Here is an 18,897-nt window from a genome sequence, read left to right as displayed (position 1 = left end):
GACTTCTAAATCGCGCATAATCAAAAGAGATTCCAGCAATAGCAGCAGCAGCAATATGGAGAGAGCACAAGAAGAAGATGGTGGAGGAGGATTGTTACAAGAGAGGAGGTCGAAAACGGGGCTCGCATACACAGAGAAGAGCTGGAGGGGGGAAGGCGGAGGGAGACTAGCAGAAGATTCGTATAGGCTATAAATTTTACTGCTCTTCCATTCTAACCTCCCTTGGCTCGCTCGCTTGTGGCTCGTCCTTGTTAGTTGGAATTTTCAACGCTATGGAAACATATAGCCTACACCGAAGCACAGGGGGGGGAATAGAGAAAACGGAGGTGGGGAAAGAGAGGGAGGCCAGACATACATATATATACAAAAAAAAAAAAAAAAAAAAACCTTGGGTTACGTTCTATCGCTGCGCGCTCTCTCTCTCGATTGCTTCGTCGATGGTCGTCGCCGCCGCCGCTGCTATTACACCGCCGTTGCCGCTTCTTCTACAGAGCTCTCTCTCTCTCTCTCTCTCGCTTCACAGTCAGTCTCGCATAGTACAGTCGCTGCGTGCGCTGCTGCCACAAAACGTTTCGAAGGGAACACGGGGGAGAAGGAAAGAGGGAGGAAGGTTTGTGTTACAGAGACCGACCGATCGGTGAGACGTGTTTTCCCTCTCCAAAAGTTTCCTTTTCCCTCTTCTTATTCGGCTTCTTTTTTTTTTTTTTTATTTTGTTCTCGTCTCCGTTCGTTTCGTTTATTCTTTTCTCCCTACTTCTTGACCGACGTTCGGGCTCTGTCCTAGCGTGAATTCCCATTTCACGTCAACCGACCACCACTTACCGTCCCGCACACTGACGTAAAGGTTGTTCGTCAAACGGCTTCCCATCGTTTAGAGCTTGTCAACTTGGAAATCTTGGTTAAATGGAGAACCACGTCACATCTTCGAATACAGGTACGAATTCTTTTTAAAACTAAAATCAAACGCTTGTAGTTTTCGTGTTTAAATCGGTCTTTAAGTAAAATATTAGGCCTCTTTCAAATGAAATGCCCGTGTCCTTAGGCCGAACCTTAGAGCGATTTTGTTGAAAACCAAAATTGGTATAAGAGTTGATGTCGTTTATAACCTCGAAGGTTAAGAATTAAAAAGCAAACGAAAGGACAAAGTTGGGTGACCGACTTTACGCAGCAATATCGCATCAAGCTTTTACCGTTAAATTTTGAATATTCAAGTCTCGTACAAAACTCAGCAGTTCAAATCACGAGGAAAAACTTAAGGGACAATTTCCCCGTTATTTTCTCGTTTTCTAAGAGAAATAAATATTTAAATTATTTCCCAACAACAATATGAAAAGCAAAGAAACAAACAAGGTGGGGCGACGAAATAGTTCATCTGTGTCAACCCAACGCTGTCATCAGAAAAGTTTGCACTCAAGTGGATCTTTGAAAATGAAAAATTTCGTAACATTTTTCATTCTTCTTTTAAAGTGGTTTAGAAAAAAAAAAAAGGAAGCCGATAGAAGCATAGCAAAAAAAAAAGTGATCTGGCACCAGATGCCAACGTGAATATTGCAGGGAGAGGGGGACGCCATCTTGCACGACCGCAATACACACACATGCGTGCACTCCGCGCTGTAAGCCATTAAGAACTATAACGACAGACACACGTACAGCGGGCAACGCACAATATCTTTCCATTACATTACATTCAACACTCGCTGGGTCGTATTAAATTGACGACGGGGTCTCAAAGAACGGAGGGGGGAGTCGGGATTATATATATATATATATATATATAGTATACACGCTAAGTATTTGCCTGACGTCCTATTTCATCGTCGGTTTCAGTTTTTGGCTGCAACGCCAAACGGACGCAGCTAAAAAATTGTAGCTCTTACAAAACAAAAATGAAGAGAGAAAAAATTCCGGTGAAGAAATTTCTCTCCGTTGTCATGGCGTCCGCTGAGCCATGAAAATTCCAGACTCTGTTAAGTGCGTGTGTTGTTTGTTTAAAGTGTCGATTCATTTGATAGAGAAAAAAAAAACGAAACGCGAGACCGCAGCTGCCGGCCATTGACAGTTTCAGGTGACTTTAGACTTCCTCTTGAATCATAACTTCTTTTTTAATGATTGTCCACACTGGCCGGCCGATAATAACCGGTAGTAACGTGCCAAACCATAACAATATCTTTTGTTTCGTTCTCGTCTCTCTCTCTCAATCGTCTTAATGAAGGCTATAACAAATAGCTCATTTGAGACTCGAGGCCATTGGTATGGTTTATCTATCTGAAAAAATCATCAACATTTTGTTTGAAGGCACTTGGCCTCCACAGCCGCGATTTTGCACCTGGCACTCGTTCTTGTAGTAGTTTGTCATTATTATCAAAATCAATTCGTCTTGTTTTTCGTAATACTATAACATCGAGATAAAAACAAAAAGGGAAAACAAAAACCGGTTTAACTTAAAGGATCTTTTTGCCCCCACGCTTATGAAAGAAAAAAGAACACGCTAGACACGCGATCGTTTCACAAGCTCCGCCTATGCGCGTCGCGACGCCGCTGCTATGGTTACATGTTACGTACGTAACTTGAAAAGCTGATCGAACGCTTCCTTTGTGTACGAAAACCGTGGGCGGTTGGGGAGGATTGACATTGCGCTGCCTGTTCCAACCAATCCGGACAGTCGCTGTCATCGATCCGAGCGGAAGTCTAGCGGAAGCCACGAAGAGTGGGGGGAGGAGGGGGGGGGGAGAAAGAGGGTAGGCGGTGGGGTGGGAGGGCACGAGGCCCACAACATCCTTCTCATTTTTCCCATTTTTAAGACTCGTTTCTCTCATTTCTTGTCGTTTTGTTGGGAGCGCTAGAAATCGATTGTTAAGATCCTGCAGAAAAACAAAATTCTAACCCGCTGCCTCCGTCAGACTGAGTCAATCCTAGTGGGTTAAGAGATCAATTCCTTGTTTTTTTCCTCTTCTGTTCGCTCTATGTTATAAAGCATAAGCCAGACGACGAACGAAAAAAAAAAAAAAAACTTACTGGAAAAGAAAAGGAAAGAGCCGAGAGAAAACCGCAGCCAATAAAAATTTAAAAAACACAAAAACATCAAATTGCCTAGAGAAAGTTCCATTCTTTATCCGAATATTATTGCCCTACTTTTTTTTTTTTTTTTTTTCGTTTTTAATTCTCAATTTTCCGATTCTTAGCCGCCGGAGCCGCCGAGGCTATGAGAACGCGTGACCAAACGGGGCCTTTTGCCTTACATTTTCTCTTCTTCTGGTTCTGTTTTTTCTTTCCTTTCTCATCCGTTTGTGGAGGTCAAGAAAAATTGGAGAAGAGAGTTTAAAGAGGGGTAAAAGAAAAAAAAAAAATAATGCCAACCATGTTGTAATTGTCGGCACTTGGAAAAGTCTTGGACGCCTGTCGTCAGGAAAAGAAAAAGAGGACCAATAAAACTGTACAAGGAACTGAGATGGACAGAGGTATAAGGAGGGCAGTTGGGTCAATGGCAAGACGAAAAAGAAAAAGAAAAAAACCTTTCCGACCAAACTTTTCCGTGGTTCCAGTCGAACAAGAAGGTCAAAAGGCGCCAGGACCCCATTTCAAATTGAGGATGAAAATCTCTTTTGTGCTCTTCACACACTTCTATTGGGCAAGCCGGCCAACGATTTTTTTTTTATTCAAGTCTCCTCCAATATTCGTTTTGGGTTAAGCGGCTTACATCAGCGTGTGTTTTCAAAACTCCATAATGGGGATTCCCTCCGCATTTCTACATACTAACAGGACGCTTTCGTTCAAATACATTCTTATCCCGCGGCGCTAGTCGCTTGTCCAGTTTGACGTATGGCGATATTTAACGAACGAAAAACGCACAAAAACAAAACGGCTTGTGTAATTATTATGCGATGCGTAGTGTTCTTTTTTCTCCTATATTTATCATCCGAGGCCAAAACAACAACAAATGCAACAACTCAGTTCGCCTGACCAGCCCAAAACACGAGCATCTGATGGGGAAAACACAGAAAAAAAAAAAAAAAAAAAAGAAAACCAAGGCAAGGAAAGAAAAAAAAAATCGTTACGGGAAGGCCCCGGCGCGCGCGGCACGGCCATGGCACATTCTCCGCTGCAGTAATCACGTGGGATCGTAAAGCTGTCTAAAGTTATGGGGTTTTTTGGTTGTGCTTTAGCTATACAACACAAAGTGGGAAAAGAGAAAAAAAAAAAAAAAAAAAAAAAAAGAAACGTCAGACAAGAAAGAGAGGAAAATGGGAGGATACACACACACACATATATATATAAATATATCCATACAGAGTATAACTCTGTACCGCACGCAACGAGACCCCCCCTCTGTCCCATTACCTGCAGACAGAAAAGACAAGTTCTCTTTGTGTGTGTGTGTGTGTGTGCGTGTGTGTTAAGAGCATTTTTCTCTCTTGCGCGTTTCCTTTTTTTTTTTTTTTTTTTAAATAACACAACTTTGTAGTGATGGCTGTACAACTTTCTTGTACTGTAGATCCTCCTCTCTCTCATTTGCTCCACCTTGACTCGATTTCTCTCTTTAAAAGAAAGAAAACCTCTCCTTTTTTTTTTTCTTCCTATTTTCTCATATTATATTCTTCCACACCAGCTGTTGCCACCAAACACAACATGGCTGCCCCCCACCCCCCTTCTTCCTTCTTTTATTTTTTTTTTGTTCTCTTCCGTTGTCTGACTGGCCGACCAATGGGAAACAAGAGTTGAAAAACGTCAAAAGTTATTATACAAGAGAATAGACTGAGTGAAAGAGGGGGAAAAAAAGAGAGTATAAGGACGGGGGGGGGGGGAGGAAACGAGCACAACGGCCCTGGCCGTCTGTGTAACCATGGATCGGTGTATATGTGTTGCAATCATGCGATGCGAGATCATAAAAGAAACAGTCGAGTTCCTTCTGTAGATAAGAAAACACAGCCAAACAACATCAGTTTAATATCAGAGTGAAAAACAAAAAAAACAAAAAAATTGTGAGAAAACAGTACAAAGCTGGCCGTCGTGAATCGCGAGTGAGCCGCGTGCGTCTACAAACACGACGAAACGAAAGAAAAAGAAGAAAAGAATCGCGTCAAACGATCATTGCATCCAGCGCAAACAGCTTTTTATTATTCGAAAACGTGAAACGGAGGCTCGGCATGCAAGCTACTTTCTCGGTTGCCAGGAATAAGAAATGCCCAAGTTCTTTATTGGACATAGACATGTCCCATGTATTGCCTATTCTTATGCTGGCCCCCGTTGGCTATTGAATGGATTAGAGGACGTTTGACATGGAACGAAAACTGTGACGATCGCTACAGTTGATGAGAAGGTCCCCCCCACAATCTGACCCTCCCGAATTGGTGCGCATTGTAAAATTCTGTGAAGCGGCCCAGACGCAAGTGCAATAATACATAAAGATGGAGGGGCATTTAAATTTTTTTTTTCTTTTTGTTCAACAAAACTGTCTAGCCTCTGCCAAGTGACCCCCGAACCGCCCTTTTTTAAGTGTAGGGAATAGGAAGGCAAGCGACACGGATGATATGATGTAAAAGGGAAAAAAGAAAAGGGAAACTACCAATGACTAAGGAATGAAAAGCGGGCGGCCATGTTGGAAATATCGATCACATAGATTTCTTTTTTTTTCTCCCTTACTATAAACCGGAGAGAGGAGGATCTGGAACGTAGAAACATACAGCAACGCGCAAGTTAACTTCTTCGACAACATGGCGGACGGCTGTTGGTAACGACGGCATACAAAAATGCAAAGGGCAACGATGCTCACGTTAAAAAAAAAAAATGTTGAAAAAAATGAAGAATAAGCATTTTAATAACACCAGTTTAGGAAGAGGATAAAAAAAAAAAAGGAATTTGTTTGGCCGTCTGCTATCGGTTTCCTGTTGCCAAATAAGAGTTCGGATTAAGTTGTTTGGTTAGTCATTGAAAAGCAAACAAACCTATCGAAAAGTAGGAACCATTTGACAAAAACTCTAAAAGACTAATCATTATCTCACACACACACACACACAAAAAGGCTAATAAAGATTAATCTTTCAACTTTTTTTTTTCTCCTTCTCTTATTTAGCAACAGGATCAAAGCAGCTACTTGAATTTGATTCCGGCTCATCATTTGTCAACGTCGTCGACGGCTGGGACAGCGAAATTCAAACCCTTCCATCTTCCTCACGATAATGGAGGTTTTCCTGACTGTTCCATGTTTTTCATTTTATGACTGTGTTTCTTGCTCGTGTACCACCGCCACAAATGCCACTACCATGAGTGGACCCTTCTCTCAAGGAAAAGGCAAAAAAAAAAAAAAAAAAAAGGGACTATAAAAACACACATGTTGTGGAAAAGAAAAGGAACGAGAACAAGAGACACACAAAAACTGGCGAAACACGTGCTGCTACTGTCTCTCTAACAAACTAATTTGCTGATGCGGGTAATGATTTAATAAAAAAAAGAACCAAAAACAAATCCTTATCTATTTTTACGACTAACATTGACAAAGATCTGTTGGTTTTAATTTCGTTTTTTTCCCTCCCTATTTCTGGCAGGATACGTGGAGTACGTGTACACACCCATCACCAAAAAATCAAGGACTAAACAATTGGCAACTGGAAAAATAACCTGCTGGTCTATAGCGACCTCAAAACTTTATTTTCGGGTTTGTTTTGATTTTCTCTTGCCTGTTTCCAAACATCAACCAGATCAATATTTCGTTCATTTCAGTAGGGGGAAAAAAAAACGGGTTTCTCTCGTGACGATCAAACAGTTCAAGTTTCCTCGGAGCCAGTGGCTCAAACTTTTCCCCGAAAAACTGCTTATTTCTACTCAGAAATCATTGTTTCCAAATCAGCCCTTAACGACACCGGCACAATTGGGACAAGTCGCGTGAGTCATTGTTGATGGCAAACGCCCAGGCAAACTGCCTACACAAGATACAACAAGAAAAGGTAAGAAGCTCTGATTTTTTGAGAAAAACAAGAATTGGCTGTGGATTTTTAGCGCGGTCATGTTTACGGTGAGCCAACAACAACAACACACTGATGCAAGTCATCTTTCTGATGACTATTAAACATCTACTCGTTCATGGAATTTACATGGAAACAAAAGATCGACACGTCCCATTTCAGAGAAACGAGGCAGAATATATAATTACTAATAAGCAAACACGAACATGTGTGTTTTTGATCAAGATCGTTTCATATTAAATTTTCTTTTCACATTTCAAAAATTTTTGAAACCACTTCTTTTCTACGACGCTAGGTGGCTGCCTGGCAAAGTTTCCTGGCCTTCAAAAAAAATAACCTGCTCCTGACATACACCGCAGTTCCAGCACTTAAGAAAGCTACCGTTCACATGCACACATATCCAATCATTTGACGTTGGACTTCAGCTCCCAGACAAAAAAAAAAAAATGAAAACCAGATTTTTTTTTCTCGCTCCGATTCAAATAATTGATTGGACCAACGAGATAAGATTACGTACAATGTTCTTTTTGACAAACCATCGGAATCCCAGCGTCAGCAGTCACTCGAGGGCCCCACCAGAAGACTTTTTTTTTTTTTTTTTTATCATCTCCGATGTTTCCATTCCCATCGACTTCGACATCGCCCAAGAAAAACAAATGTTACATGCTTGCAAGTCAGCCGCTGCTGCAATGACCTTATTCCTTTGTTCTAAATTTGCGCTTGACTTACACACACACACACACACACACACTCCAGAAGACATATCCCCGTGATATGTGCTGTCGCAGTCTTTTTCTTTTTCTTTTCTTTTTCTATCGAGCTGCTTGGTTGCATTTGATGTGGCTTAGATAAATGAACGCCCTCCCGCTACCATTATCGTTGATGAATGGATTTTTACTGCTACCCTTCAACCTCCCAGTTATAAACGCGGGCGTCCGGAAGGAGGACGCAAGACATGCACAACGAAGGAGCCAAAACGAAAACAAACAATCTTAACAGACACGAAAATTCAAGTCAATGAAGCTAAAAGAGAACTTGACAAAAAAACGGAAGGTAAAAAAAAAAAAAAGAGTAAGCTATCACGATACGAAGTTAACATCGTTTTCTGCCACATTTGAAAAAAATTATTTTTTTTTTTTCTCGTCGTAATAACGTTTCATTTTTGAAATTTCACATTCAGGTTTCAAGCAGCTCTAGGAATATCGTATCCCATTTCCGGTACAAGTCGCACACAAAAAAAAAGGGAAAAAAAAATTTCAACCATAGTTTGGGTTGGACAGATTTCTTGGTCCAATCCCCAAAAAGAAGACGGTCCAAAAATGAAAGACGAAAACAAGAATCGCGTGGACGATGAAGAAATATGAGATCACCATCACAGCGTGACAGTTCGTCATGCTCTACATCTACCCTGTAGATCCGAATTTGTAGTTGCATCACAAGACAAATTCGGTTCTAGAGAGGTTCGTGTGGGGCATAAACAGCTACATGCTAACAACCGTGTTCTCATTTCCTCGGGCAAACCATCACTTGAATCGATTATGCAATTAATCTAAGATATCACTTCTATTTTCAACAGTTCGATTTTGTTTTCATACTCGACGCAGATTACAATACACGCACGAAAGATAAGAATCTCGACAAAAAACGGTAACAGAAAAGAAATTTCGCAAGGGGCACACGCAATCACGACGGGACACGTTCAACCATCCTGTTTTTAAATTGAATATCTTTCAAGAGATAAAAGAAAAAAAACTGGTTCATCGACCAATAAGCGAAAAATGCTTGATTTCTCGAAACACATCAAATTAAATAGCAGAAATTCAAAGACACAAACCAAATTATAAAAAAAACAGAAACCTTTTTGATACTTTAATCGTTCGACGCATCTCTAAACCGCCCGTTCTTTTCCCTCCCTAAAAGTTGACTACTATACGATCAAAGTTGATTTTTTTCTCCTTCGCCACAAAACTTGTTTTTGATTTCCTTCTTGGACGTGTTTTTTTTTTTTTCTTTTCTTTTATCTCTTCTTTTTACTTCTTCCCTCCTATTCTTGTATATGTACGCAGAGTCTAGAGCAAAGACGAGAGTTTTCCACATGCACACACGGCACAACGCTACATACCCCTAAAGATTAATGATGTGTCATTTGGCAGGGGGGGTTGTGGAAGCCACGCATAGGCCGGCCCGGCCGGGCACAGCACACTAGCTGTGCCAGGGAATGTTCCATCTTCTTCTCCTTCTACTTATATTCTTATTATTATTCTTTTTTTTTTTTCTTTTTTTTTTTTCTTGCTTCGCCCTTCTTAGTCCGTCTCCAGCCGCTACTACACACCACTACCTGCAACACATCCATGTTATGTGTTGTTGTTTTTCTTTTCCGGAAAAAGTTTTCTTCTTTTTCCTGCCAATTGATCGCATGAATTTCCCACAAAAAAAAGCTTCTATTGTCTCCTTGTTTGTATATAGAAAAATGAATGGCAAAACGCGGACACAGCTGCACCAAATTGAGGATTTCCTACTTAAATTGTACAGTTTGGTTGCGAGACTTGCCACTTGGACGCGATTGCTCCGGTTTTCAAGGGAAAGCGCATTAAGAAAATAGTGTCGCCGAAAAAGAAAAATCAAAAGGTAAAAAATACAAGTCTCGAGGAAAGCAACATTACCGATTGAATAGGGCCCATTGACATTCCAGCACGATTTTTCTTTTTCTTTCTCTCTCGCTTAAAAATTGGATGTAGAAGACGGTGCGAGAGAGAGAGAGAGAGAGCGAGAGAGAGAGGTACCAAATCGAATGAGAAAAGAATAGAAAAGCGATCCTCCAGTGTTGGCATGTGATAGTCCCTCAGAGACACTTAGCGCCAGCATATTAGTAGACTGTATATACGGTTGGTCTATGCGAGCAAGATCCTTTAGCAGGTCAACAGTGCATCCACAAGCTATAAATCCAATCACAGCCGATGAGAGGCAAATATACAACTGTGGTTTCAAACAAGCAAAGGGTCAAAAAGAAATTTTTTTTTTTTTATATACAATACATCTCCTACACCCAAGTTTTTGACATTAGAATTTTATTTCTTTTGGAGTTAGCGCTTATCTCCTGGGGATAATCAATGAGATTTTTTTTTTCAGAGAAAAAAAAAAAAAAAATTCCTTTTTCAGTTTTTTTTTCTTTCCAGTTTTACAACTTGGGCAGCCGGTTTGTTGATGTCGACCACCAACTTACACTGCGACAAGCAAACACGCGAAGAAAAACATCATTTTTCGTTTCAAGAAACAATACGGATATGCCCTTTAAATTAACAAAAAGATTAGGTATTTAACCTCAGTGTTTTTCCCTTCCCAACATTGTGGAATGTGTTTAACCAAAATTTAACCCACCCTACAAGGCTTACACACACAAAAGGGCGAACTAAAGTCAACAAAATAAGGTGTGTCCGCTTGTAGCATGTAGTTGTTAGTAGGAGTAGCAGTAGACGGAACCAATTGGAAATTCAAACATTTCTTTTTGTGTGTGTGTGTGTGTGTGGTGAGGGTAATGTATGGGTGCTACGCATACTTGCATAGCACATTGAAAAAGGAAAAAAAAAAAAAAAAAAAAAAAAGGGTGGGCTTGTCTAAAAAAAAAAAAAAAAGACGGATCTGCCCGGCTCCTGGAACGCGAACAGAAGCGTCGACCCGTTACCGAGACCAAGACGGATGAGGGTTGGGTGGCCACCTCCAACTCCTTTTTTTTTTTTTTTTTTTACAGGTGCTTAAATACATCAAAAGGGTCAATATTTTGACGGCTCCTCTGGTTTCCAAAAGAATATGCTGCTTTTTACAAGTACACCGATCGGCAAGCTAAATTCCCAACTAGAAGATTTTAGGTTTTTCTTTTTTTTTTTTTGTATCACCCTGCCCAAACAAAAAGAGCACAAATCGGTCTAAATCACCCATATCTGACCGCCTCTGGTTGTTCTACCCCCATGCATCATCTCATTTTCCCTTCAAATTTGTCGTTCCGTTTTCAAGAGATTGTGTTTTGTCCTCCTCTTCAAGCAAAACAGACGAGGACAGAACAGGAAAAGCAACGACAAAAAAATGTTGGATACACAGTCAAATGTTAAGGCAAAAACCCACAGTTTAAGATTTCACCGGTTGATGTTCGTCCTAACTACCTGAATGGGTGCACCGACGCATCCATCTTCCTATGGTCTGTCGACGGCGCGTTCAATACAAGAGAGCAACAAGATTCAATGCAAATCTAGCATTTACAACCTTCCAAATTCGAATGGAATTCGGTCCCAAACCTGTAGCGGTAGCACGCAGAAAAAAAGGGTTCATTTTGTTCCAAAAAAAAAAAAAAGGTGAACCTTCCCTTTGCCTAGGAGAAGATTCACCACAAGAAGTATTGCTGTTCCACGGTTTTAAAGCCAACGGTAATAATAATCAGCAAAGAATATCCTCAGAGCAAAGAGAGGATGGCCACCTTTGAGAGATGGCGGTTTTACGACGGGTCAATACAAAAAGTGGTACGTGGTAAATGAAGTTAAAGTACGCTCATAGAGTTCAAGTAAATGGCAATCCACTAAAAATTAGAGAACTACTATTAATAATTTTTATCTCCACCAGGTATCAAAAACAGAGGAACAAAGAAAAAAAAAATAAAGCGGGTGGAGGAGTTTGGAAAGCTGGATTTCCGGTTCCGTTGGACGAAAGGCACATCGAATGCAAAAAAAAAAAAAAAAAATAAAATACAAATGCGCAAAACTGTTGGTAACCTTCTTGACTCTGTGCGATGACGATATTTCATGTGTTTGGCTGTTGCCCTAGACTGAAAAATAAACGAAAAACAACAGCAGACGGGGCGAAAAAAAAAAAAAAAGAGCGGTTCGATAAATCGGGCCATAGTAGAGCAATAGCAAGCGACGTCGTGGGGTTCTCTCTATTTCCTCTTTGGCGCATTGGCGCGGCCATCATTAATCATTACGCCAGGCGCATGACGCGGCTGGATTTTTTAAGAACCCGCTCGCCCGGCGAAACATACAGCCGCCCCCCTCTTCTTTCATTCGTTCTCTTCTTTCTTTTCCTTTTCAGCCTGACTTTCTTTTTCTTTTTCTTTTTTTTTTTTATATTTTTGCCCTTTTCCTGTACGCGTGTTTCGGCCATATCAGTTTGCTTGAGGAAAGAGGAGGAACGTCTTCGCTTTAACTCTTGCGAACGCACTATTCATCTCGCAAAAAAAAACAAAATTCGACATCCAGCTGGATCATAGAAAATTCTTGAACGGAGAACTGTGAACCTTTTCTTCTTTCACAAGGAGGGAAAAAAAAATGCAAAAAAAAACCACTCGTAGTATGTTAAAGTGTTGAATCAATGAAATAAACCCACGCATGGAAAACAAGGCGTACGCTAAAGGATTTAAATGAGCAGCCCGTGATCCGTCATTTTTCGTTTCCCATTCTAACCGAACATGACCTAACCATTGAAAATAAAAGAATTGATAAAAGGAGATTGTAAAAAAAAAACAAAAAAAAAAGAGGGGAGGGAAAAGAACGGCGGCGGTACAACGCAGCAATACCGCGTGAAAAATCTACGCACGCAGACAAAAAGCCTAGAGAGAGAGTTCAAAAAGATAGGAGAGCCAGGAAAAAAAAAAAAAAGGTTGTTGCTGGAAAATAGACAAACCCGGTCCGACCGTTTCTCAGTCACTAATTGGAATTCAGTCGGTGCAGAACAGAGAGCCTTCCGTGCCGGTCCGACCGTGAGTCCAGCACCAAACAAACAAAAAAAAAAAAAAAAACCCCAAACAAGAAGACCCAAAAAGAGAGAGAAAAAAAAAAGGTAAGTCGCACGCGCCCCAAAAACGAAAAGATTCATTTTCTTAGTTGTCACAAACAGACACGCAGTTGATTGTGTCCCTTCCACTTCAGCTAAAATAAATGACATTTCACCCGTTGCCCGCCTTTCCTTTTTTTTTTTTTTTTTTTCCTTCCCCGTTTCGGACGGGGAAAGAAGAACCAACACAATTTCGGCAAGATATGTTTGGGATGCTTGAGTAAGTAAGTGCTGTTTCCTACCTTGTGTTGCGTGTGAAGCCGCGTCGTTCGAAAAATTGCCCTGCAAAGCAATCATTAGCGCCGCAATGTTGCCGGGCCGGAGTGGCCGCTACTGTGGGGACCAACACAAAAGGGTTGCTGCTGCTGCGCCGCGGCGTACACCCTTTTTCTTCATCCTCCTCCTCATCGTCGATTGTCGAGTGGCAAACATCTTCGAGGGTGGCGGCCAACTAGGAGAAGACGACTCTCTTTTCACTGGCAGGGAACCGGACTAGTCGATCGTTCACCACCGGCCAGGTCTCAACTGCGCCAGCACCGCGAAAGAGAAAACCTTCCTCAATCAACGTGCCAACACTCTGCAGCGTACAGCGACCATTAACCATCGGCTCGGCGGTTCTCCTGTTTCTTTTTTTTTTTAGAAAAAGAAAAAGAAAAAACAAGAGTGAATACAATAGAACAATTTTTTTCTTCATCCATTCATTTCCTTTCGACCGCGGAAACAGTAGGTAGTGGTGAAACGGACAACAAGAGAGGTGAAACGAGATAATTGAAATAGACACACAAACGTCGTTCTTTTTCATTGTGTGGTGTGTGTGTGTGTGTGTGTGTTAAACTACAGCTGCCATTGTCAACGAGAGTCTTGGCGAGCGTGCATGTGTTGAAACAACAGGGCAGTTGTGTCAGAATGACGCGCAACTGACACGCTGACAAGGGGGAAACAAGAGAAGAGTGGCTGTCGCCAAGACGTTCAGACGTGGGTGTGTCAGTCGTGACATTGCGGGAAGGAGAAACACAACGGCTAAAAGCTTTTAACAAACAAAACACATAGCGTGCCGGTCTCTTCATGACCCAACCGAATTGACCCCATCCATCCCATTCCAGCTGCCCTCAAATCCCTTCACAAAATTCAGAAGACAATTCACCGACTATAGCGACCGGAATTCACCCAACGGGCGATTTAGAAAAACTAGCGTTATTAATTAAGTGCGAAATCATTCGATTTATTCAGCTTTCAACACGAACTTCCATCACATAGACCCCCATCTTTCCTAAGGGTTGAAAAAAGAAAAGGTATATTAGCCGCTAGAGGCGCGTGTGCCGGAGTTTGTGCAGACCTGGGAGCAAATCATCGATCACATCCGCCGCCGGCTTCGCAGGGTTGGGGGAAAAAAAAAAAAAGCTCTTTGGATCGGTACCACCACCATCACCAGGACCCTCTCCTTTTTTTTTTTTCCAATGTTCCCTCCCACCTCCGCTCCCTCCCATTCCTCCATCTCTACCCCACCAGCTCCATTCGGCACCGAAACACACACACGCTACCCTATGTGAGTATGCGTGTGTAGAGCGAACAGAGTCTTCGGACAAATACACACACACACACACACACACACACATCGACTGTGATTGGTCGACAGTGTCGAGGTCACGTGACTTGCCCTTCCCCCAACGGGAGGTGGAGCCCCCCGCCAGTTATTTGCTCCAGTCCGCATCGACTGAAGCCGCACAAGACATCAACCAGCAACGCGGCCGGCCGCAAGTAAAGAAGAGCGACCCCCCTCTCAAAAATAAAAAAGTGAAGAGTGAAATAAAATAAAAGAGAAGACACGAGCGAGTTGGTAGTGGTGTGATCGCCATCGTCGAGCATTTAATAATAGTTCCAGCACTGAAAAGAGTGACAACTCAATTTCTTCTTTAAAAAGCGCGCCTTCATCGAGTCGGTCATTAAACGTCTCTCGTGCGCCAATTAAGTGGAAGGTAGAATTGATGATCGCCATGAGTTCCTTCTTGATGAACTCCGGGTCGTCGTACGTCGTCGACCCAAAGTTCCCGCCGAGTGAAGAGTACAGCCAAAGTAGTTACATTCCAGCTGCGGCCAGTGACTACTACGTGCCTCATCATCAGGTACAGCATTACCACGGCTACCACGGACATCACGCTCATCACCACCACAACGGCAATCACCCGTCGTCCGTCACATCGGCCGCGGCCACCATGGGCTATTACGGCCAACATCCAAGTCACGGTGGAGCCGTCATCAGCGCCGGTGGAGGAGGATACCACGGCGGAGGAGCCTACGGAGCTAACGGACCGTGCGGAATCGCAGGATCTGGCCAGCAAGTTCAAGTGCCCATGACTGGGCACGTCGCTCCGACTTTAGGCCATCACCATCCGCAGCCGTTACAGCACCAGCAGAGCCCCGGATTGATCCAACGGTCGCCGGCTCCGTCGCCGACACCTTCGCTGACTTCGATGGTGACGTGTCCGTCTCAGCAGATCCAGACGCAACAGCAAACGCTGGGCCACCAACAGCAGCTCCAGCTACAACACCAGCAGCACGTCCAACCTCTGCACCAGCAACAACTCAATCCCAGTCATCTACAACAACAACAACAACAACAACAGCAGAGTCACGGCGGTGTCGTTTCACAAGCGTTGATGCAGCATGACCAGCTGTCCCATCTTGGCTCTATGGTGGCCCAGCAGGCCAACAGCCAGCAGCAGCTGCAGACACAGACGCAGATCCAGCAGCAAAACAGCGCCTTGCAACTCTGCCAGCCACCGACGCCAAACAGTCCGGAATCGGATTGCGACGACGGGTCCGACATGTCCGACGACTCGCACAATCCCGTCATCTACCCGTGGATGAAAAAGATTCACGTCGCCGGAGCACGTAAGTTTTTTACTGTCCTCATTTCCCTTCGTTTTTAAATAAAAAATTTTACGCTCAAACAAAAAAAAAAAAAAAGGAGGGCGAAATAACGTTGTCTTGTAATTAGAAATGCAATTAGAAATTAAGACAATTCCTGCACGCGAATGGCTAAATAGAACCGATCACACACATTTGCCTGTATTTCATATAGCAGCGTTATCTGATGGTTTCCTAGCCAACGGAGGATTCACGCCGGGAATGGAGCCGAAAAGACAGAGGACGGCCTACACTCGCCACCAAATTCTCGAATTGGAAAAAGAGTTTCACTTTAATCGGTACTTGACGCGGCGCCGTCGGATCGAGATCGCTCACAGCCTGTGCCTGTCGGAGCGTCAGATCAAAATCTGGTTCCAGAACCGGCGCATGAAGTGGAAGAAAGACAACAAACTGCCAAACACCAAAAACGTCCGACGGAAGACCAACCCGGCCGGCGTCACAACGACGGCCACCGGAGTTCCCATCACGACGTTGCCGTCCGGCGGCGGCAACACGACGACCATCACGACCAGCACGCCGACACCGACCGGCAATTCGCAGTCGTCCAATCCGCCCAGATCCAACGAAACGCCGACATTTCAAGACTGCGGAATTCTCAACATCAAACCCGACTACGGATTGACCAATCTCTAAAGTGGAAAAATACGGAAAGTAAACAGAAATCGAGTCCCAAAGTCAAATCGAGTTAGCGTACCGACAGTTTTCATTGCGGCAGATCGAACTACGATTACCTCAGTCATCAACGAGGTCTACAACAACAACAACAACAACCAAAATGGCATCGCCTTTGATGTCTGATCACCTCTCCGAATGTTGGTAAATACCGCGATCTTTCGTCACCTTTTCTTCTTTCGCCTGCGGAAATGAATCCTTTTTGAGTCGATCTGCCGTCTTTTCTGTAACACCTTCACGTCCTCCCGGCAAAAGGTTTTACCTCAGGGTTGTCGCTTGTACATATAGAAATTCGTATGATCTGTTTATCGCCACAAGTCCGCGTAGTCTCTTCTTTTTTTTTTTTTTTAATGTCTTTCTCTCGAATTGTGTCTATAAAAAAGTCTCCCGATTCGCCGTAATCTTGTCCGACAGCAGGGTAGTAAGATTCTGTTTTTCTATTTTGTTGCTCTTCTTTTAAAACTTTCGCTATGTGTGTTTGAATTAGATCAAATTCTTATTCTACTCGACTTCGTATTTTGTAACTTAGCGCGTCGATCGGCCCCCCTAAATTTTCAAAGATTCGGAATGAAAAAAATTGAAATTCGGACAACCGGGTAGTTTGACGTCCAACAGCAGTCATCACGTCATAGATTCGCTAAAAAAATAAAATAAAAAGAAGAGAAAGATTTCAGATTGCCCACCATTTCTCGTATTGCCCTTCTGTACTGCACAAAAAGGAATTACTTCGATTTGAACTGCTGTGTTTAATTTTTTTTTTAGATCGTTGGGGCAAGTCAGTCGGGGCTTTCTAATTTCTTGATATAACAAAAAAAAAAAAGGCCGACAAACATTAATTCGAAAATCAAAATTTTTCTCTCTTTTACTTTTGTTTAGCGTTTACAAAAATGTGTCGCACGCACGCATCGCAGAAAAATGTCACAATATCGAGTGTTTAGAAATCGTTTGTTTTAGCATGGCCGAGCCGCGTTGGCCGTCCGTTTTAATTGAAGCAAAAAGCACAAATTTTAGGATGTTTTCCTTCTTTGTTAAATTGAAAAATTTGGATGGGGCGCGGTTTTCGAATGGCGGATAGTCGTAGAGAAGGAGGAGAGTTGGGCCCTCATTACGCGACTACAAACTCGGCGGTTTATTTTTATGGCCTATTCATTGGCCTCTGAACTCCATTGTCGTTGTGTGGCAAGCCAAACATTAAGTGTTTGACCCCTACGCAGTTTTTTTTTTTTCAAGTATATGTGTGTCCGACTCGCGCGTGTGTTTGTGTTCAAACAGTGCAAACACACACACACAGCCCGCACAAAATGTATATTGTAGGCCTGACGACATTTTCTTTAAGTGCCATTGCGGACAAACTCCCCTGGCCCACTGCCTCCTCCACCGAGGCAATAAAGAAGCAAATGGCTATCCTCATTTGATTTCCCGAAGGAGTCTCTTCACCTACCACCCACAAGCAAAATTTTATGTAGCTTTTTTTTTTTTATTATTATTATTCCCCAATTTTTGCGCACACATTAACAAGGAGAGAGCACCGCCGGGTTAGCCTCCGCCACACAGTTCCTAAATACCTGCGCTCTTCTACATGTTAAAAGAAAAAAGAGAAAGATAGAGAGAGAGAGAGAGAGAGAAGAAAAACATTAAAAAAGAAAATAGCAAACCCTCATTAGAGAGCGAAAGAGTCCTTCAAATGTGTGTGTGTTTTTTTTTCCTTGCTCGCGATATCAATTTTAAGTTTCCTGTCGATCGTTCTAATTTGAGTTGAACAAGAATCAAAAGAGAAGATGCAGCAAGTCGCCTACAATTTTTTTCTAGCGCGATTTACGCATCAAGTCAAACAATTTGTGTGTCTGTTTTGCAGTTTTGTTTCCCATTGTTTGTTTTTTTCTTTCTCGTCAACGTTTGCAAATTCCCGTCGTACCGTCATGATATTACAACCCAAATTGGACTACTACACGGCAAAAAAATATTTCATTAAACAGAACAATCTCCGTGTTCTTTCTCACAAATGGACGAGGGGAAATTTGCAACCATTTTCATCGTTTCACTTCGTCTGTCGTGTATGTTTTGTACAGTGATTGTCATATTGTGCGGCTATTTTCTCGACAAGATTGGGAGACACCACAAAAAAATTAAGACATCCATCTTCCCTCCCTTGCTGTACAGAAGTCCATGTGTCCAAATTCTGAAGAGAAAAAGACAAACAGCCAATACTGAGGTGTTTTTTTTACCTTCATTTCTTTTTTTTTCCCCTTCCCGACACATCCAAGTCTGCAGTTAAACACCCCGTTAGCGGTCAATATTTTGTTCGTAGGTACCCACTATTTTCCTTAGTCTGTAAAATATCGATTTATCCCTACCTCTATCCAAACTCCGTTCGTTTTGTGTGTGTGAAAAGTCCTAGTTCCGCAACCACTCGTGACGCCCATCGCGATCGAGTCTGAAACAAAACAAAAAAAAGTGTTAAATGAATTTATATTGATCATGCAATAAAAGTAAAATTAAAACTAAACAAAAATCGAGTGTT

At 42.4% G+C, this 18,897-nt stretch overlaps 1 protein-coding gene and 1 long non-coding RNA gene across 3 annotated transcripts; both read left to right on the top strand.

Moving 5' to 3' along the window:
- Positions 1–311: 311 nt before the first annotated feature.
- Positions 312–8,597, top strand: LOC132087978 (uncharacterized). 2 transcript variants are annotated; one of them, XR_009421020.1, is made up of 4 exons: positions 312–934; positions 6,071–6,427; positions 6,543–8,012; positions 8,140–8,597. It is a non-coding gene; the product is annotated as an uncharacterized LOC132087978 (long non-coding RNA). The 2 variants fall into 2 exon arrangements; XR_009421019.1 differs by lacking the exon at positions 8,140–8,597 and having other exon boundaries at positions 6,543–6,941; positions 7,255–7,840.
- Positions 8,598–13,979: 5,382 nt separating this feature from the next.
- Positions 13,980–18,897, top strand: LOC130696161 (homeotic protein deformed-like). The gene is made up of 2 exons (XM_057519241.2): positions 13,980–15,668; positions 15,859–18,897. The coding sequence occupies exons 1-2, from the start codon at positions 14,762–14,764 to the stop codon at positions 16,335–16,337; spliced, it is 1,386 nt and encodes a 461-aa protein (XP_057375224.1). The 5' UTR covers positions 13,980–14,761; the 3' UTR covers positions 16,338–18,897.

The sequence above is a fragment of the Daphnia carinata genome, chromosome 5, assembly GCF_022539665.2.
Source record: "Daphnia carinata strain CSIRO-1 chromosome 5, CSIRO_AGI_Dcar_HiC_V3, whole genome shotgun sequence".
Lineage (NCBI taxonomy): Eukaryota > Metazoa > Arthropoda > Branchiopoda > Diplostraca > Daphniidae > Daphnia > Daphnia carinata.
This window is presented reverse-complemented; position numbering and strand designations above follow the sequence as displayed.

Coding starts and splice junctions, on each gene's coding strand:
- LOC130696161 (XM_057519241.2), top strand. CDS start 14,762: ATGATCGCCATGAGTTCCTTCTTGATGAACTCCGGGTCGTCGTACGTC. Junction 15,669..15,858: donor GATTCACGTCGCCGGAGCAC/GTAAGTTTTTTA, acceptor TATTTCATATAG/CAGCGTTATCTGATGGTTTC.